Source organism: Aquarana catesbeiana, linkage group LG04 (genome assembly GCF_042186555.1).
Source record: "Aquarana catesbeiana isolate 2022-GZ linkage group LG04, ASM4218655v1, whole genome shotgun sequence".
Classification (NCBI taxonomy): Eukaryota; Metazoa; Chordata; class Amphibia; order Anura; family Ranidae; genus Aquarana; species Aquarana catesbeiana.
Window position 1 is genome coordinate 610,546,026 of NC_133327.1, and position 20,035 is coordinate 610,566,060.

At 41.9% G+C, this 20,035-nt stretch overlaps 1 protein-coding gene across 1 annotated transcript in view; it reads left to right on the plus strand.

Annotated features, from left to right (window-relative positions):
- Positions 1-20,035, plus strand: part of ESF1 (ESF1 nucleolar pre-rRNA processing protein homolog) — a 104,698-nt gene that overhangs the window by 4,222 nt on the left and 80,441 nt on the right. Inside the window, exons 2-5 of the mRNA XM_073628251.1 lie at positions 4,086-4,680; positions 10,993-11,336; positions 13,477-13,590; positions 18,858-18,958. Coding sequence (XP_073484352.1) covers positions 4,140-4,680; positions 10,993-11,336; positions 13,477-13,590; positions 18,858-18,958 — 1,100 coding nt within the window. The 5' untranslated portion in view covers positions 4,086-4,139. The remainder of the gene's footprint in view (positions 1-4,085; positions 4,681-10,992; positions 11,337-13,476; positions 13,591-18,857; positions 18,959-20,035) is intronic.

Below are 20,035 nucleotides of genomic sequence, written 5' to 3' on the forward strand. Positions count from 1 at the left end.
AAGGTCTTGAGAGGAACGAAGAGAACGAGTAGGTTGGTATTTAGAGACTAAGCTAGTGATGTAGCTGGGGGCTAAATTGTGGATGGCTTTGTACGTAGTTGTTAGTAGGGCTGAGACGATTAATCGATAAAATCGATAATAATCAATAATGAAAATCGTTGGCAACTATTTTCATTATCGATTAGTTGGTCTGCGAACGGCACACACCATCTTCCCTGCCTTTCAGTGCAGCTGAGTGTTACAATCCCCTGTGTAAAAAGCCAGCGCCGCTGTATACATCTCGTAGCAGCTCTCATGTGACCAGGCACGTACGCCTCTCTCCTCCTCTCTGCTGACGTCAGCGCGGTATTCTCAGCCACGCTCGCTTTGCTGCCTCGAGCGAGAAGAGAGGCAGGAGAGAAGCAGCCGGTCACGTGAGCGCTGAGCTGCGATAAGGTAGCAGCTTGCTTTTAAAATATAGTGAACCTGGCAAAGCATTCATCTTGGTATTTATGGGAGGAGAATAGTGCCCCATCATTGGTGTTCCTGGGGGGGGGGGGATAGTGCCCCATCATTGGTGTTCCTGGAGGGGGAATAGTGCCCCATCATTGGTGTTCCTGGAGGGGGAATGGTGCCCCATCATTGATGTTCCTGGGGGGGGGGGATAGTGCCCCATCATTGGTGTTCCGGGGGGGGCGGGAATAGTGCCCCATCATTGGTGTTCCTGGGGGAGGGGAATAGTGCCCCACCATTGGTGTTCCTGGGGGAGGGGAGTAGTGCCCCACCATTGGTGTTCCTGGGGGGGGATAGTGCCCCATCATTGGTGTTCCTGGGAGGGGGAATAGTGCCCCATCATTGGTGTTCCTGGGGGGGGAATAGTGCCCCATCATTTGTGTTCCTGAGGGGGAATAGTGCCCCATCATTGGTGTTCCTGGGGGGGGGCAGATAGTGCCCCATCATTGGTGTTCCTGGGGGGGAATAGTGCCCCATCATTGGTGTTCCTGGGGGGGAATAGTGCCCCATCATTGGTGTCAGTTTGAGGAATACACAGACCTCTCCCACCCACACTCTGGTCTGGAGCCGCCACCACTCCTTCCCACACTCCAGTCTGGTTCCTCCAGCCCGCTATGGTCCGCTCCCTTGCCCCAGCCCACTCCCCCCTTTTTGGGTCTGGTTCTTTGTCCAACCAAACTCCCTTTCTATTGCAACCCCCTCTGGTCCGGTTCCTCTCCCACATGCCTCTCTTCCAAACTCCCTCCCAACCTACTCCCTCTAACTCTTGGTCTCCAAACTAGCTAACTCCCTCCAACCCTCCAGTACGGTCCCCTGTCCCATTCAGGGCCAGCCCCCTAAGCCTCGGTTCACACCAGAGGCGGCACGACTTGCAGGTCGCCTCACCGAGGCGACTTGCACACGACTGCCGGAGCGACTTGCAAAACGACTTCTGTATAGAAGTCTATGCAAGTCGCCCCCAAAGTTGTACAGGAACCTTTTTCTAAGTCGGAGCGACTTGCGTCGCTCCGATTAGAACGGTTCCATTGTACTGAACGGGACGCTACTTGTCAGGCGACCTAGGTCGCCTGACAAGTCGTCCCAGTGTGAACCGAGGCTCACTGCTTTGTCAGTAATGAATGAGGAATTTACTTTAATAGTTATGTTGTGATGGAGTTTGAGTGCAACACTCCGTTTTGTCATTATTATTTTAAATAAACAAATTTTTATTTTTTTTATTTTATCCGATTAATCGAAACAATAATCAGCCGATTAATCTATTATGAAAATATTCGTTAGTTGCAGCCCTAGTTGTTAGTGTTTTGAATTTAATTTTTTGGCTGACCGGAAGCCAGTGGAGAGATTGACAGAGAGGGGTAGCAGAGACAGAGGGATTGGTAAGGTGGATGAGTCTGGCAGCAGCATTCATGATGGATTGAAGAGATGATAGACTATGTAGAGGTAAACCAATGAGAACGGAGTTGCAGTAGTCAAGGCGAGAGATGACCAGCGAGTGAATTAAGAGCTTTGTTATGTCATTGGTTAAAAAGGGGCCTATTTTGGAGATGTTGCGGAGGTTGAGGCGGCAGGATTTGGACAGTGATTGGACGTGGTGCTTGAAGGAAAGTTCCGAGTCCAGGACTACACCTAGAACCTTGGCATGTGGGGATGGGCTTTTAGTTGTGCCATTGATTTTAACCGAGAGATCAGGGGAAGGGGCATATGGGGAGGAAAAATTATAAGCTCGGTTTTGGATAGATTGAGTTTGAGGAAGTGGTGTGACATCCAGACTGATATATCTGATAGTAATTTAGTGATACGTGAGGAGACAGAGGGAGCGAGCTGAAGGGTAGAGAAATAGATTTGGGTGTCGTCACCATAGAGATGGTATTGGAAGCCATGGGATGCTATCAGCTGACCCAGGGAGGAGGTGTAGATTGAAAATAGAAGAGGTCCAAGAACATAACCTTGGGGGACCCCAACCGAGAAAGGAAGAGGAAGTAGAGTTGTAGGAAGGTGCAGTTGGATAAGTAGGTAGAGAATCAGTGAAGAGTACAGTCACGGAGACCAAAGGTGTGGAGTTTTTTTGAGGAGGATGGGGTGGTCATCCGTATCAAAGGCAGCAGAGAGGTCCAGGAGTAGGAGTACAGAATAGTGTCGATTGGTTTTGGCTGTTAGTAGATCGTTTGTTAGTTTAGGAGAGCAGTTTCTGTGGAGTGTTGAGGACGAAATCCAGACTGAAGGGGATCAAGAAGGCTATTATCAGCGAGGCGGCCGGAGTCGCATGACGTCACTCCCGTGTATGGCGTGGGAGCCAAGGGTTACGGCATGGGCACTATAGATTGTGCCCTTTCTTCAGTGCGCATGCGCCAATGATGTCAGCGCAAGTGTATATGGCGAATATCTCCTAAACCGTACAGGTACAGTACAGTGTCTTGCACTGAGGAGAGGCTTCCGTCGGGCCATTCTGCCATAAAGCCCAGACTGGTTGAGGGCTGCAGTGATGGTTGACATTCTACAACTTTCTCCCAACTCCCGATTGCATCTCTAGAGCTCAGCCACAGTGATCTTTTTTACCTCTCTCACCAAGGCTCTTCTCCCCCGATAGCTCAGTTTGGCCACACGGCCAGCTCTAGGAAGGGTTCTGGTCGTCCCAAATGTCCTCCATTTAAGGATTATGGAGGCCACTGTGCTCTTAGGAACCTTAATTGCAGCAGAAATTTTTTTGTAACCTTAGCCAGATCTGTGCCTTTCCACAATTCTGTCTCTGAGCTCTTCAGGCAGTTCCTTTGACCTCATGATTCTCATTTGCTCTCATTTTCTTTTTTTAATAAACTTGCAAAAATGTCAACAATTCTGTGTTTTTCTGTCAATATGGGCTGCTGTGTGTACATTAATGAGGGAAGAAATGATTTTAGCAAATGGCTGCAATATAACAAAGAGTAAAACATTTAAAAATTTAAGGGGGTCTGAATACTTTCCGTCCCCACTGTATACTGGAGTTTTTCTTTTTTTTTTTTTTTCTTTTTTTTTTTTTTGCATTAGTAATGGCGATCAGCGACTTATAGCGGGACTGCGATATTGCTGCAGACATTCTGACACTTTTGACACTTTGTGGGAACCAGTGACACTAATACAGTGATCAGTGCAAAAAAATATACACATTCACTGCACTAATCTAGGGTGATCAAAGGGTTACCTGTGTGCCTAACTTGTATTTTTTTTGTGTGTACTATTTTGTGGTTTTGCTAAGGGATGTGGTGGATTTTATTCCCCTTTGCAGGGAATCAAAATCTATCGCTGACAGGACAGAGCTCTGCCTTGTTTACATAGGCAGAGCTCTGTCCTGTCTCTCTCCTCACTGATCAGCGGGTGTTGGTGGACATCCATTGGCCGGCACCAGCTGATCGACTTGTGCTGTGTCACCAGTGGCACGCGCCCCCTACCCGGAAGTGCCAGATCACGTACTAGGTATGGGATCTGGCACAGATAGGTAGTGCTCTGCCACTGTACATCTAAGTAATGCGGTTGGCAAGCGGGTATTTTTCTGCACTAATATATGTCTTATTTATTAAAGCTATTTGTATTTTTGTTTTGTCTTTTATCATTTGAAGGTCTGTGGGAAGAAGAAATTATTAGCTTAGTCGTCTGTTCTAATATTTGTCAAAATGTCATCAAAGAAAGAGCTCGCAATTGACCAGCGGTTCAGCCGGGTCACGAAGGATCCCAGATTTTGGGAGATGCCCGAAAAGGAGAAGAAAATAAAAATCGACAAGCGCTTTCGATCGATGTTCCATGACAAAAGGTTCAGTGTAAACTATACAGTGGATAAACGAGGACGGCCTATAAACCACAATACCAAAGAGGACTTAAAGCGCTTCTACGATCTCTCTGATTCGAGTGATGGAGAATCTTCTGAAGAAGAAGCCGAGTCCAAGAAAGGGAAACAAAAGGCTAAGCTAAAACAGAAACCCAGTGCGCAACCCAGCAAGACGTCTGAAAAAGGCCAGAATGAAAAGAAAAAAGTTAAGGCAAACAGTGAGCCAGGTAACCGTGTTGGCAGTAAAATAGTCAAAGAGAATAAGTTATGTGAAGGAAAAAACAAGAAAAAACCTGAATGCCTTGAGACCGAAAAGAAAACAATAATGAATATTGCACCGGCCAAGAAATCTGTTAAAGAGATGGAACAGGAGGAATCTGAAGAATCAGGTATATTTTATACATCTGTAATGACAGCAGCTTTGTTTCACTGGTGGAATTTACTAAATCTGGAGAGTGCAAAATCTGTTGCAGCTCTGCATAGAAACCAATCAGCTTTCAGGTGTTTTTATTTTTTATTTTTTTGTCAAATCGTAATTGAACAAGCTGAAGTTAGAAACTGGCTACAATGCGCAGCTGCACCAAATTTTGCCCTCACCAGGTTTAAATAAACCCCCCACTGTCTCTTGCAGTAGTCGGCCTCATGTGAGAGTGCTTTGTGCAGGTAGCCAGAGCCCACACTGCAGTTCAAACTGGCAGCAACTAGAGCTGCACGATTCTGGCTAAAATGAGAATCACGATTTTTTTAGAGTGATAGATCTCGATTCTCTCACAATTCTCGCAGAATCTTTTTTTTTTTTTTTTTTTTTTTTTTTTTTTATTGAAGTGTATTTTTTCCCAAAAAATTGCATTTGAAAGACCGCTGGGCAAATACAGTGTGACATAAAATATTGCAGCAATTGCCATTTTAAAATATATATAATATTTGGGGGTTCCAAGTAATTTTCTAGCAAAAAATATTGATTTTAACTTAGGAAACAAGTGTCAGAAAAAGATTTAGACTTTAAGTGGTTAAACTTCCTGCATTTACATGTTGTTGAAAACTTGGCAGACTGCCTGGATTATTTATTTACATAGTTCTATCCCTTTGATCTAAGAAGGAAGCTTAGTTACAATGTTTCAAGTTAAAGACTTGGCAGGCTGCCTGGATGCTTTCTTTTGACAGCTGAGTGAGCAGATAAAGTCTCTCCACTTGTTATATGAAAGAATCAGCAAAATCTGCAGGAGAGATTGTCAGAGGTGGTGAATTGAGATCGCGATTTTGTAACGATTAATTGTGCAGCTCTAGCAGCAACCAATACTATTGTGCTTTCAGAATCAAATCCATACAATGCACTACTAACATTGAGGGCAGGTTCACCCTAGCTTCCTATGTGACCTGCTGTCTGTGCTGAATAAACTTGGAGCAGGGTTACTTTTTTTTTTTTAAACAGTGATTTCATTTGTTTACAGTAGGTATAGAAAAGAATCACCCTTGGCCTTCCTGCGTTTGAATAAACCTATATTTGAAAAAAAAAAGAAAAAAAATCACCCTCCTTTAAAATAATCACATTGTGTCGCTTTGCAGACTGAAATTAAGACCGATAGGTTTTTGTTCTATCCAGCATTATTAAAAAACAGAATCGCAGAGTTGGAAAAAGGATCACCCCCTTAGGTCAGTGTTGAGCAGTTTTGTTAAACAACCTTTTGCTTCAGTTACAGCATTTAGTCTGTTGGGATATGTCTTTACTAACGTTGCACATCTAGACTTTGCAATATTTGCCCACTCTTTGTAGAACTGCTCAAGTTCACTTACATTTGATGGTGACCATTTGTGGACTGCAGTCTTCAAGTAATTCCACAGATTTTCAGTGGGGTTTAAGTCTGGGCCATGTGTGGTCATTTTTGCTCTGTGCTTTGGGTCATTGTCATGTTGAAACGTAAACCTTCTTCCCATTGACAACTTTCTGGCAGAGGGCAGCAGATTTTCCTCTTGAATTTGATGGTATTTTGCCCCATCATTTTTCCTTCTATCCTGACAAGTGCTCCAGTCCCTGCTGCAGAGAAACAACCCCATAACAGGATATTACCACCTCCATGCTTTATTGTAGGAATGGTGTTATGTGGATCGTGAGCTGTATTGGATTTCCGCCAGACATATTGTTTGGTGTTGAGGCCAAATAATTCAATTTTAACCTCATCTGACCAAAACACCCTTTTCCATGTGGCTTCAGAATCTTCAAGGTGCATTTTGGCAAAGCTCAGCCGTGACTGCATGTGGCCTTTCCTGATGAGTGGCTTTTTTTCTTGCAACCCTCCCATACAAGCCACATTTGTGGAGAATTTTTGATATTGTCACATGCACACTCTTTGTCATCAATTCCTGCAACTGCTTCAGAGTTGCTGTAGGCCTCTTGATAGCCTTTCTGACCAGTTTCCTCCTGGCTCTTCCATCCAGTTTGGAGCGATGTCCTGATCCAGGGAGGGTCTGTGTTGTACTAAATACCTTCCACTTCACTGTGCTTCTAGGCATTGATAAAGCCTTTAAAAAAAAATTGTATCCATCTGCTGACTTGTGTCGGCCACAACTTTATCTCAGAGATCTTTTGATAGTGCCTTGCCACACACAGTTTGATTGTTTGCTTCAGTTGCACTACCAGGGACTGAAATGCTCCAGGAAAGTTATTTTCATGCTGCGCTAATTAAAATGATCACAGCTGAAAGCCAAATGGCTTTGTGTGCCATTGAGAGGGTTGTTGGCTACACCTGATTGAGTTTACAAGTCCTTTTTCCAAGAGTAAATATAGCTTGATAAAACAAACCATGTGTCTGTCTTCATTTCAGGCTGCAAAGTAACAATATGATTATTTTAAAGGGAGTGTGATACTTTTCTATACCCACTGTATATGTGCTGCCACTCAAAGTGACAGAGAGCTCCAGAGCTGCAGATCGGTGCGACATGTGGCATTTTTCATCATAGTATTTCTCTGTGGCGGTTGCCTGTATTACAGGGTTCATAGAATCAATTGTTTTCTGTGTGCCCTTGCAGAAATTGACACGTGAACAAGCCCTAAAGCAGAACTCCTCTTCTCTTTTTTTTTTTTTTCCTCCAATGTGCTGGTAACAAATAGTTAACCGTAGTGAAGTATATGCCACCCGTTTAAAGTTTGCCTGATGCCAGATAGTATAGTTTGTTACACCTCTGGCTTTGCTGTGTAGGAGACCCAATACAAAGAAATAGAGGGTGCCACTTCAGGCTCTAGTTGGTCATTATATGCTGACAATGGCTGGGAGTGCAGGCAGGGAAAGAGCTTGTTTTAGTTCCAAAAAAGTTAATGAAAAAGGAGTCCCAGGAGCCGCACTTCACACAAAATCCTTATGTAAAGAATGGACTTAGCCTAGACTCCATGCAGGCCACGACCCTGACATGTTTCGCCCCGCCCAAAGGGCTTCGTCATGGGAATCGTGAAGCTCTGTGGAAAAAAATATATCGGCTTAGTCGTCTGTTATTCTAATATGTAGCAAAAAAGTCAGCAAAGAAAGAGCTCACAACTGACCAGCGGTTTAGCCTAGTCATGAAGGATCCCGGATTTTGGGAAATGCCCAAATAGGACAAGAAGAAAATAGGATTTGTGTGAAGTGCGGCTCCTGGGACTTCTGTTCCTTCTTTGACTGCTATGTAGGAGAAGCACAGCTCTCCTGCTGCAGCGCTGGAATTATAGCGAGAGCTGATCTGTAATCCGGGATGTGTCATACACCTCATTACAGTTACTTATTGGTTACCAGTAAAAAAAAAAGTTCAGCTCTAACTTTAGAAGCATAACATTGAATCCTAGTTTGTCTGGATTTAAAGTAAAAGGAATAGCTAAACAATAAAACTACTTTAAAATGCTGCCTTTCCATTGCCCTGCATACATTTTGTGCATTAACCTGAATAGAAATTTTTCCATTTTCCCCCATGTTTTTCTGTGCATGTGTGTGACCACAACGCTCTGGCTTCTATGGAATTCGCCCTCGTTGGTTGTACATTTGCAATAAGAAGCCAGGGCTTTGCAGTCACATGATTACAGAAGTAGTAGAAAAAATTGTATTGCAAAAGAAAAAGGTATTTACATTTCGATTCATGCTAAAAATGGTGTGTGTGGGAAGGCAGACTTTTTAAGTAATGGTTGTTATGAGAATCCAAACTGAATAAAATTTAGTCTGCTAAAGCACTCTTTATTATGACAGCTTCATTTTTCTATGGAGCCAGTTCCCTTTCCACAAATTGAGGTTGTCAAGTATATCAATACATTAATTGAAAAAAGGAAAACAAAAGTAGAAAAATGAATAATGTTTATTACAAAAATGTCAAAATCTAAAAAATAGGGAGTATACACTCGGGGGTTGCCATCAGAAATCATGGGGCCATGTACAGCCTACCTGACCTACCCCACAGATTTACAAAAATTCAATTTGTAAAAAAAAATTTCAAAAAATGTTTTATTACACTTTTAAAAATTGTATTTTTATTATTGTTTTACAATTTAATTTTTTTTCTACAACGTTGGGGGGGGGGGGGGGGTTGGGTTGGGTTGGATGAAATATTAGGGGGCTAAACAGACCCATAACATCTCACCTTTTGAGACAGAAAAAGGAATTGAGGATAGAGATTCTTCGGTTCCTTTCTCTGTAGCCTCAGTTGCACTTAAGATCAATGAACAGCTCTTTCTCCCACTCTCCCTCTGCCTGTAGCAGTCAGCGGGAGGGGGCAGCCGGCGGCGCTGCCTGGGGACGAGGGGAGGCCAGGGTACACGGGGAATCAGGCGTGGGCAGCACAGGGAGGGGGATTGGTGCAGCGGGAGGGGAGGGCAATTACAGAAGGATGCACTATATCTTTGCCTCTTCCTCCAGCAGCTGAATGCTGGCCGGGGGTAGAGGGGGAGGAACCGGCTTTCAGCTGCTGGAGGTTTAGACACAATACATTGTTCTGTAATTGTTCTCTCGTCCCGCTGCACCGATTCCCCCTGCTGTCCGGGCCTCTCTGTGTGCCTGGGCCCCCTACAGGAGGCCCGGTGTACTCCCCTATTGGCGGCCCTGTATACACTACCCTGAGGGGTAAAATCAATGCCACAATTGTTGACTTTGTTTTGGATACATCTCTACCAACAATTGTAACTACATCAAATATAGGGTGGCATTAAGGATGTAACATACAAATCAAAAAATATCCACCATACATGGTATGCATAATTGTAACAAATCCCCTATGTCTACATGTTTTTTGGGTGTTCTGAAGAAGCAGGCAAGACCCAAGAAACGATGTACAGTTACAATTGTTGATAGACATGTATCCAAAGCAAAGTTAACTATTTGTGCTATTGATTTTATCATTCAGGTTAGTGCATACTCCATATTTTTAGGCTTTTGACATTTTTTGTTATAAATATGAATCATTTTTCTAATTTTTGTGTTTATTTTCGTTGCATGTGTCAATGTGCTTGACAACCTCAGTTTGTGGATCCGATGGACAGTTATGGTTTTGCAGTTGATCAACACAGCAATATAATGGGAAAGGATCATCAGTCTAGAATAGATTAGGGGAATGTTCTTTACAATTTTCTATGCTGTTTTCACTTCTTTTTATTCTTTGTTTTATATCAGTGCTGCTGATCTCCTGCTGTCTTTTTGTAGACAATGTATAAATGCACTCCAGTGACTGTCTGCATTGCATTTCTCAGGGATGATTTGCTGATGGTGACAAAAGTGGGCCATGTCTGTGCAGTGTGTACATGTGACCACTTGTAGTCTTCATTTGGAGAACATGTGAAAGGGGTACACACATAGGAACAATTGGGAGATAGGGGAAGCGTGTTGTCACCCTATAACAGAAAATGTCTGCATTCATAGCAGAATCACCAGATTGTTTTTTAATGATTGCAGGTTTAAATATTAAAAATTAATTTTATGATTGCATTAAAGCTGAACGCCGGGAATTTTTTTTCCCCCGTGCCTTGGGGCTGTGCCCACACTGCATGAGTAAACTGCTCATTTATTCTAGCGGAGAGGAAAGCAGAGAGCTACTTACATGATCTGCCAATCTTTCCCGCTCTAGACGGGTCTGGCACCCCAGTGCTCCAGTTTTGAGTTGGGCATTAACATGAAAATTAATATGAGATTTTAGTGGCTGGGTTTATATATACTTTAAAGTGATAGTTTACAATCACCTTGTAAAACAACCCATTCAGTTTACAATAGAAATGAAAGGCAGAACATTTGTGTATAGATATAAAAAAATCATTATACATGCCTTTTTTATAAGTGATCTCATACTCTCTGTTCTCGGCTGCATAAGAGCTAGGGGATGAGAAACAGCAGTACACTGATCTGCCAGTGAAAGGCTGTGGGAGGGGGGGGGGGGCGGTCAGTATAAGTCTGATCATTGGAGGAAAGAAGGCCGAGTTCCCAGCATAGCTAGAGAACTGACCATTGTGTGTTCTGCTTAATGTGGTCAGTTTTTTTTATAGCAAAGCACAGGGTCTGGCAGGCACACCAAGCATGTCACACAAAGGAAGCAATACAAAGAGAACAGGATACTTTTTCATACAAGCACATGGTACAGCAGGCACATTACAGAACTATCAAATGTTGGGTTTACATACTGTTAAATGATCATATGAGTTTGTGTGGCTTGATCTGTTACCCATGTTTTTTTGTTTTTTTTTTTTAATACTTGGTTTGCAGGACTTGATGTTGAGAGTGATGAGGACAACAAAAATGAAATTTATTCTGGTGAAGAGGATTCTGAGATGAGTGACGTTGACCTGAACAATGAGGAAGATGAGGAGAGTGAAGAAGATGACGAGGAGGATGATTCACGAGGTGACGACTCTGAAGAGGATGATGCTAGCTCAGGGGAGGAAGAGGATAGTGACAGTGGTCCAGATTTGGCCAGAGGGAAAGGGAACATTGAAACAAGTTCTGAAGATGAGGATGATGATGATGATATGGCTGACACAGCAAATAAGGATACAGAAATTGAACATGACTGGAGAGAAATGGATAAAGATGCACCTCGGGGAGACCAGGTATACGACACATGACGCGCTGTTACTCTGTGAAAAGATTGCCTTATTTGTCTAATCCTATACTTTCCAAGGCTACGGGAGACTTAAAGCGGAACTAAAGTTCCACTGTCACAAACGGTGAGCAGGCAGGCTCTTAATTGCATGTCTTTTCTGCAATAAAATAAACTTTAATACCCCTACTCACTTTCTTCTGTATGTAATCTGATCTGCATATGCGCAGCTCAGCTAACACCAGCAGCACTGTCTCTGTATGTCAGGATAACTGAATGCTGCACATGCCCAGGAGTGATGTCATCCGGTGTCGGCCAGTGAAGCTGGCTGTAAACTGGCACACAGGAGAGGATGCCAGTGAGGGATGAGACCATTGAAGCAAAGGTCTTTATCCAATTTAAATCAAACTACAGAGTATCAGAGTTTACCTATAGCTAAGATTTTTATTTTATTTTTGTATGAAGTGGGGAAGGATTAGGACCTCTGTTTAGTTTTTATTTCTGTCTATGTCCCCATTGGGAAGATTCACTATTTCAATTTGTCCTGACAACAATTGTGATTGAAACAGTAAGTAATGAGTAATCCAAAATGTTACAGTTGTTACCGGAACGAAAGATGAGGGCAAATTTTCCAATGGTGGCTGCTGGTAACAACTGTCCCAGACCCCTTTCACACTGGGGCGCTTTGCAGGCCCTACAGCGCTAAAAATAGCACCTGCAAAGCGCCCTGAAAGAGCCGCTGCTGTCTCTCCAATGTGAAAGCCCCCGGCCGAATAGCGCAGCAAAATTTATATTTTTAGCGGCGCTTTACAGCCGACGCACCCACCGCCCCAGTGTGAAAGGGGCCTTAGAAAGGGACTAGCGTCACTTAACCAAGATTTCCTGTTGTATCTCAGGAAGGGGTTTTAATCCTTCCGTATTCTATTCAATACTTTTAAAAAATGTGTAGAAAAATAGCTACTGGAGCATTTGAATATACACACATGAACAAATTGTCTGACAATCAGTTTGCTGTAATTTTATGATTTTCTCCCATTGCTTATATTTTTAAATCACAAGGAATAATTTTGTATTTTCCAGTCTCAGTAGAGATTGATGACTTCACACTCATGGCACCTGATCCCAATGGTATTACTTGCGGCAGGAGAAGCACCTAAGCTTGTTACTTTTTTATTATAATACTGTCACCTCTTAAAGTGCAGTTTAGCAGGAACCAGCCGAGATTTGAACCGTTAATGGGCAGGCTGAATGTACCAAGTTGATCGATCATTTTGGGTACAACCAGCCTGCTGGATTCTCTTGCGATTATCGATAGTGGCTGCTATAGCCGCTAGTGATATTCACTGTCTTCTCCCAGCAGGGACAGCTTCCCACGCCAGGAGAAGACTATTGCCTGGCAGGAGGGACTCCCTCATCAGCACTGACTGTGTTCACTGGAAGGAAGAGTGGAAAGATCCCTGGTGCCGCACATCCACAAAGTCCTATGGTGGTATGAGAGAGACCACCTCAGCCTGGGCTCCCACCAGGCCACGCCCCCAATACGTTTCACTCCGCCCTTCGGAGCTTATTCATGAGGATGCAGCATTACCCACACTATTCCCCATAGTGATCGAGCCTGAGAGGCACACTATAAACAAATCATGGAACACTGTCTGTGTTGATGGGGAACTAAGCTAATTTCTTTCCTGCAACCTGTGGTTTGGCACTCTCTTACCTTGTAGCACTGTGTCCTGGGTTCTGTTCCCACCAAGGACCCTATTTGCATGGAGCTGGATTCTGATTTTTTTCATACTTGTGTGGTTTTCCTATGAGTACTTTTTTTCTCAAATCCAAAAACATACAAATAGTTTATGAGGCTTTCACTCAAATTATTCCAAGTATGTGCTCCTATGTACAATGATGGTAGGGACATCAGATAGTAAGCTCCTTTTGGAGATGTGAATGGATTGTTGTTCTTTGGAAAGCACTGAAGATAAAATACTAGCCTATGGAAAGAGGAATTATAATCCGCTATTTCCCTGGTTAATTGTCATGGAGTACAGTAATTTTGCTTCTGTTAGCAGGATCACCTAGCAGTGTTACATTTGATCTGTTGGTTGACATCTTGTGTCTACTGTATTTAATATCTATATTTTTATTCAATGCAATAGATAACCAGAAGGCTGGCTGTGTGCAATATGGACTGGGACAGGCTGAAGGCTAAAGACCTACTTGCACTCTTTAACTCCTTTAAGCCCAAAGGAGGAATAGTTTTCTCTGTAAAGGTAAGGCATTAAGAATTTTATAATTTATGGTTACAGTGCATTTAAATCCTTTGTTTTCAACCGGTGATTCTGCCAGCAACACCCTTTGTGTTCTAGGGTGACAATGTTCACTCACTGTACTGTTTCTATGAAGTAGCAGTGTCGTCACCCTTAGGACAGGAGGTGTGTTGGGACTACAGAACATGCCCCCCCTTCTCTTCTGATAACGGGGTGGGGGGGTCTGTAGTCCTCAGCGCTTCTCTTTTTTTTTCCCTTCCCCTGGAACAGCTTTTGGTATAGGGATCTGTTTACTGAGGTTTTCTATTATTGGTTGAACTCCATGGAATTTTTTTTTTTTTTTTAACCTTGCTATGTAACTGTAATGCCGCGTACACACAATCTGAATTTCTGACAACAAATGTTCAATGTGAGCTTGTTGTCGGAAATTCAGACTGTGTGTAGGCTCCATCAGACATTTTGTTGTCGGAATTTCCAACAACAAAAATTTGAGAGCTGGTTCTCAAATTTTCCGACAACAAAATCTGTTGTCGGAAATTCTGATCGTGTGTACACAATTCCAACACACAAAATTCCATGCATGCTCGGAATCAAGCAGAAGATCCGCACTGGCTATTGAACTTTAATTTTTCTCTGCTCGTCGTACGTGTTGTACGTCACTGCGTTCTTGACGTTCGGAATTTCCGACAACATTTGTGCGACCGTGTGTATGCAAGACAAGTTTGAGCCAACATCCGTCAGAAATAAATCCAGGATTTTGTTGTCGGAATGTCGGATCGTGTGTACGCGGCATAAGAGTGCAGCAGAGGCAGACAGCGTCAAGTCATCAGCTCACTTGATTTCTGGCAGGTTAAAAGTAGTTTTTCTAAAGTGAGCAAATAAAAGAAGTTCATTGTTGGGGTTTTATGTACCCTTTAACAAATTAGGTTTTATGATTACTAGACTGGCAAAGGGTGCAAACTATTTAAGAATACCTATACTAAGAGAAATACAAAGGGCACCATTGTATATGTAATTTTCATATGGGGAAATCAGAAATGGACGCTTTATATATCTGTCTTAGTCTTCCATTTAGTTTCAAATTCAAGATCAACTGATTGACATTTTATAGGATTTGAAGAGTCCATGCTTTAGATGTAGGTGTGTTGGAATAGCTCTCCTCCATAATAAGCAGGGGTTTTCAGATCACTGACAGAACTTGGGAAGACTGGGAACCACAATAATGCCTGGATAAAATTAGCAAACATTCTGATTTTAACACTGTTGCTGTTTATGCTGGATAATAGTTGTAGTACACTAATTGGTTTCACTTGCTGCATGGAATTGTTCAGTAAAGCTGAACTCCAGCCACAAAACTGGAATGCTGCAGTGATCTAAACAAATGCACAAAGGAACCAATATTCAAATATCAATACATATGCCTCTTGCACTTAAACAACATTTGTTTAGCTTAGATTTCACCTGTAAAATTGTTGTCTATAAAATCAATGAGCTCTAATGCTAGGCAGAGAAGGCTTCAGTTTTGCTATGTTGGAGTTTTGGGCCAGACCACATCAACTGTCACATAAGCCTGTTCTGTAGACATTTTCATTTTTGTTTTTTTTTTTAATTTTTTTTTTTTTAGGATGTTATTTTATTGAGTTTACTAAGTTTGAGTAGCTCAAAGTGCACATCCATCACATCACAATCCCAGTTACACAATACAAAGTCAGAAATATCTGAAGAAAGTATACACAGTGAGGTATGGTCTAGCAGGGACCCAGTAAGGTTAAATAGTAATCGGAGAATTTGTCCAAGGTCCTAACATTTTTCACATCCCACAGGCCAAGCTATCATTTCCCTAAACACGCAGAAAGCCTTTGACAGTGTTTAGTGGCTATATCTTCTATCTGTCCTCTGCAAATTTGGGTTTGGCCCCAATTTACTTAAATGGGTGACTTTTATATACCGTCCCTTGAAAGAGAATATGGGTTAATAACCCCATCTCTGAACCATTCCAGATTTTCAGGGGCACGAGGCAGGAATGCCCCATTTCGTCTTTTTTGTTTTCATATATAATCTTTTTATATGGATTATAAACTGAAGGATTTATCAATAAATGGTTGTGGAACAAATCATTTGAGTTTCCATTATTGCTTATGGGGAAATTTGCTTTGATATACAAGTGCTTTGGATTACAGGCATGTTTCTGGAATGAATTATGCTCGCAATCCAAGGTTTTACTGTATATACTTTCCTATTTACTAATGCTAGCAGCATGAGGATTAAAAATAATCAATGTTAATTGGGAGAGTAAAGTTCTACTTAAAACATACTTAATCATAAAGGCCTGTCATGCTTTTTAACATTGATGCAAAACTCCTGGCTAAAGTTCTGGCCATGAGATTCAATAAATACAATTGGGGGGGGGGGGGCTTAGTGGGATCCCAATAATGGAAACTCAAATGTTTCGTTCCACAACCATTTATTGATAAATCCTTCAGTTTATAGTCCATATAAAAAGATTATAGCAAGGGGATTAGAAGCAAAATCCAGCAGGAGCTAGAGAGTATAAAAGAAAAGAGAGGCGCCTCTAAGTGTAGCATTATGATTACATTTAATGAAGGTACAACATTTAGCAACTCACGTGCTTGATGATTAAAGGAGGCACATCTAAGTATGCAGGCATCCGGGGAAAAGCTGTCTGCAATCGTGACCGAGAAAACTACCCTGCAGTAGAGCGATCTGAAAGCGAGGCTTGAACCACTTGTAGAGCACAGAGTGGAAGGGACGGCGTCAGTGGCTTTGAGGAGGATGGTCTATACGTGGACAGCTTTACCCTAGATGCCTACATACTTAGATGTGCCTGTTTTAATCATCAACCATGTGAGTTACATTTAATGAAGGTACAACATTTAGCAACTGTGTAGCTACACTTCGAGGTGCCTTTCTTCTGTTTTATACTCAGTTGTGACATGACGCTACTTGTATATCAAGACATTGCTTGTATATCAAGTCAAAATTTATTTAAAAAATGTAGCTTGTCTTGCAAAACGCTCTCAAACCAAGTTACTCTCAAACCAAGGTTTTACTGTAATATTTAGTTGATTTAAACTTTTATTTTACTTATTTATTTTTTCATTTCTTCAGTTACTTCCTGGTATCTTGCCTAGGCAAATGATGTCATGCATCCCAGGAGTCTTCAGGAGAGGAGGAGGGGTTTTCTCAGCTAAGAACACTCCCCTACAAGCATGCTTGAGCTAAGGGCAGATGGATTCCAGGAAGTAAATGCTATGTGAATCATTTGCTCTTATTCAAGATGACTATGGCCAGAAATGCTAGGAGATTGTTTTTCAAAGTGATTTCTCCACAAAATAAAGCATAGAGACATGGATGGATGGAGCTTGCTTTGAATATTAAACATGAATTAAATAGTGTTTTGGGTTTGTAGTGCTCAGATGCAGTGAAATTCTGCTTTTAAAGCCTCTTGCATCATGGCTGGGAGGATCCCACCAGCAGAGGCCTCACGGTAGGTGTTATGCCAATCTGCCAATTGAGTAGAAGGTGAACTATTAGGGAACCCCTGATTTATTAGGGGGGGGGGGGGCGGTTCCTCTACAGTAAACGGGGTCTTCCAGTTCCTGATGATGTTTGAACTTTAGTCATGGAAATGCAACATTAACAAAGTAGTTGTCCAAGTCAGCTTCCAAATAGTCAAGGGTGGAGGAGTGTAGTGCTGAGTCGGTGCTCACAAAAATATCCAGTTTGTAGCTAAAAACTGTGGACCCATTGAGGAGGGTATTTTGAGTACCACACCCAGGTTATATTCTGGATTATGGAGGTATGCTAAAAGTTTTCCCGCCTTAAATCCAAACTCAAAGACCTTTTGGGAGTTGTGTAGCCTTTTTGTTGGTGTTTATGGGCCCTCTTTTTATCCAGGTTTGATAAGTTGCACTGGATGGGGATTCTATATGGCAAGCTTCTGCCTGGACATCTGCAGACTCCAATTCCCTAATAGTTCAGAATCTTAAAGGATGGCCCCTGTCCTGGGCATGAAGGAGCCCTACAACTTGGTCTTAAAGGCATCCCACTTAAAGGAATAGGAGGAAGTCTGTGCATTGTCCAGCCAAAAGTGGAAATAGCCGTGGAGCTGGAGTTAATCAAACCAGTAGGGATTCAATCTTTACAGATATATTCCTTCCATATAGGGGCCACAAATGTCTATGGACAGTGGAGTATGGTTTGAGATTCCTCTAGGCAAGTATTCCACCCCTGCCACCCTAGATATTAGATCGGTGCTGGCAAAAGCCATATCCTAAATGAGAAAAAGTACCAAGTACCAGTGTCCGGAGTAGGTAAGAGCTGTGGCATTTTGTGGGATTTTTCCATCTCCACAATCCCAATACATAAAAACGATGTTGCCATTCTACCAGCCAGGGGTTGGATTTGCCTACCCTCTCAAACGGTCAATCAGAGTCAATTCCAAAGCAAACAGGGTCATGTCATTAATAAAATCCCTAGAAGAGTGATTCAGGGGAATGTAAACATTCATTATAGTGAGACCTTTGCCTTCAATAGGAGGTTTATGAATAAAATATCAAAAGCAGGTGGTCCATTTTAAGGTATTTTCATTGTTTCTACATGAGAGATGGTAAGGTTCCTCAAATAGGCAGGACTGGAAACATTTAGAGGTGGTCTTGCAGCTAGTGTTTCACAATGCAAGATTACCTTGGCACCTACATATTTGCCTCAATGATAATTCATCCCTGGCCAGGCACAGTGTGTGATTTAATATTTCCGCCAGATTTGGAGGTTTGTAATCTTCCAGGATTTTTTAACTTTGCGAACATTCTAAACCGTACAGGTATAATATGCTTATGCTTCCCATCTCTACATAAAAAAATTTTGTTAGTCAGGGCTTAACATAAAAAAATCTACTTTAGATTTTTCTATGCGTGCTGCTTTGGTTGCTGTGAGCTGCACTATGCAGAAGTAGTATCCTAATTGAAATATTTCCCCTCATCTTCCTGTTCTATTGCCAGCTGTAAAATTTTGGATTACCACACTAAAGAGAGATGTCATGTCTTCTAATTTGGAATGCAAATGGCAATAAAAAAACAAAGGTTGTAATGGTTTCTTACTATACCCCAAACTGTAAAAAAAAAAAAAAAGTAAACAAAAGGTTTTGGCTATAAAAAAACACCACAAATAGCACTGTTACTGTACATGTGGATGTATTGCACGAAAAAGTGAACTTCAGTTTTCAGTAACCAGTTTGTTGAATCCCTCAGATTTATCCTTCAGAGTTTGGAAAGAAAAAACTGAAGGAAGAAGAACTTCACGGACCCTCAGAATTGAAGAATGTTTCAGAGGATGTTGCGAAAGATCAGGGGTATGTGATCTACTTCTTAAAAGGCACCTGTAGAGCTAAGGAAAGCAAAATGCTACAAAGAAAGTGGCTAGGGAAGATATCTTATTTTCAAAGGAATTTGTCAGGATAGGCTTATAGGAGCTGCCATTGCTGACTTTAAGGGTTGCATGGAACCGTGCAATAAGCTTTCACTTATCTGGATCAAGATTGTGTACAACAACAGGTCAAGTGAGTGCATCTTCAATTAGTAAAGTCAAGTTCTAAGGTTGACAGCCCTGGAAACGGCACTTTAAAAAATAATTAGGCTACAGCAGCTTCTTTATTCTTCTATCCTGGAAGGTAAATTTTAAAAGTATTTTGCAAGGAGACTATAAAGCCCCATTGCCCATGCAGGTTAGCTCGACTAATTCATACTGATGCATGTCCCTTCTTGCACAGCTCATCTCTTGATAGGTCTGCAGTGATGATTTAGTGATGACAGCTGAGCCTGTCCAGCCTTAAAGTATAACCAAAGGCAAAACTTTTTTTTTTTTTTTTTTAGCTTTTGGATATAGAATTGCTTGTTCGTTTTTCTTGCTGTCTGTGCCCCCATTGGGGAGATTCACCTTCACTATTTGTCAGGTTTACCTTAATCATTGAAAGTGAAAGTAAAAGAAAATCCTGAATTTTGTATGTCCCCAGAAAAGTAATGGAGGGGAAATCTATCTTCCAATGGGGACAGTAGTTCTGATTACCTGGGGGTCCCCGAGGAATTCCCTTAATTTCCAGGAATTTCCTTTTCCTGTTTGGCTATGAGACAGGAAGTGAATGGAAATCTCCTTAATGGGGCACAGATAGCAAAAAAAATCCAACAGCGGTTATAGCCCTCTATTACTCTATCCAAAATGAAAAAAAAAAGTTTTGCCTATAGTTGTACTTTAAGCTTGGTATACACAGGAATATATTTTATTTTTTTGTTCAACAGAGTGGGCTGAATGAAAAAAAAAAATAAAAAACAAGTTTTCCAGCATTCTCGTTCGACTTGACCAGCTTCTGACTGAAACTTCAGAATCTCTCTCACCAGCAAAGAGCAAAGTTTTGTTGATCCAGCCAGTGAGG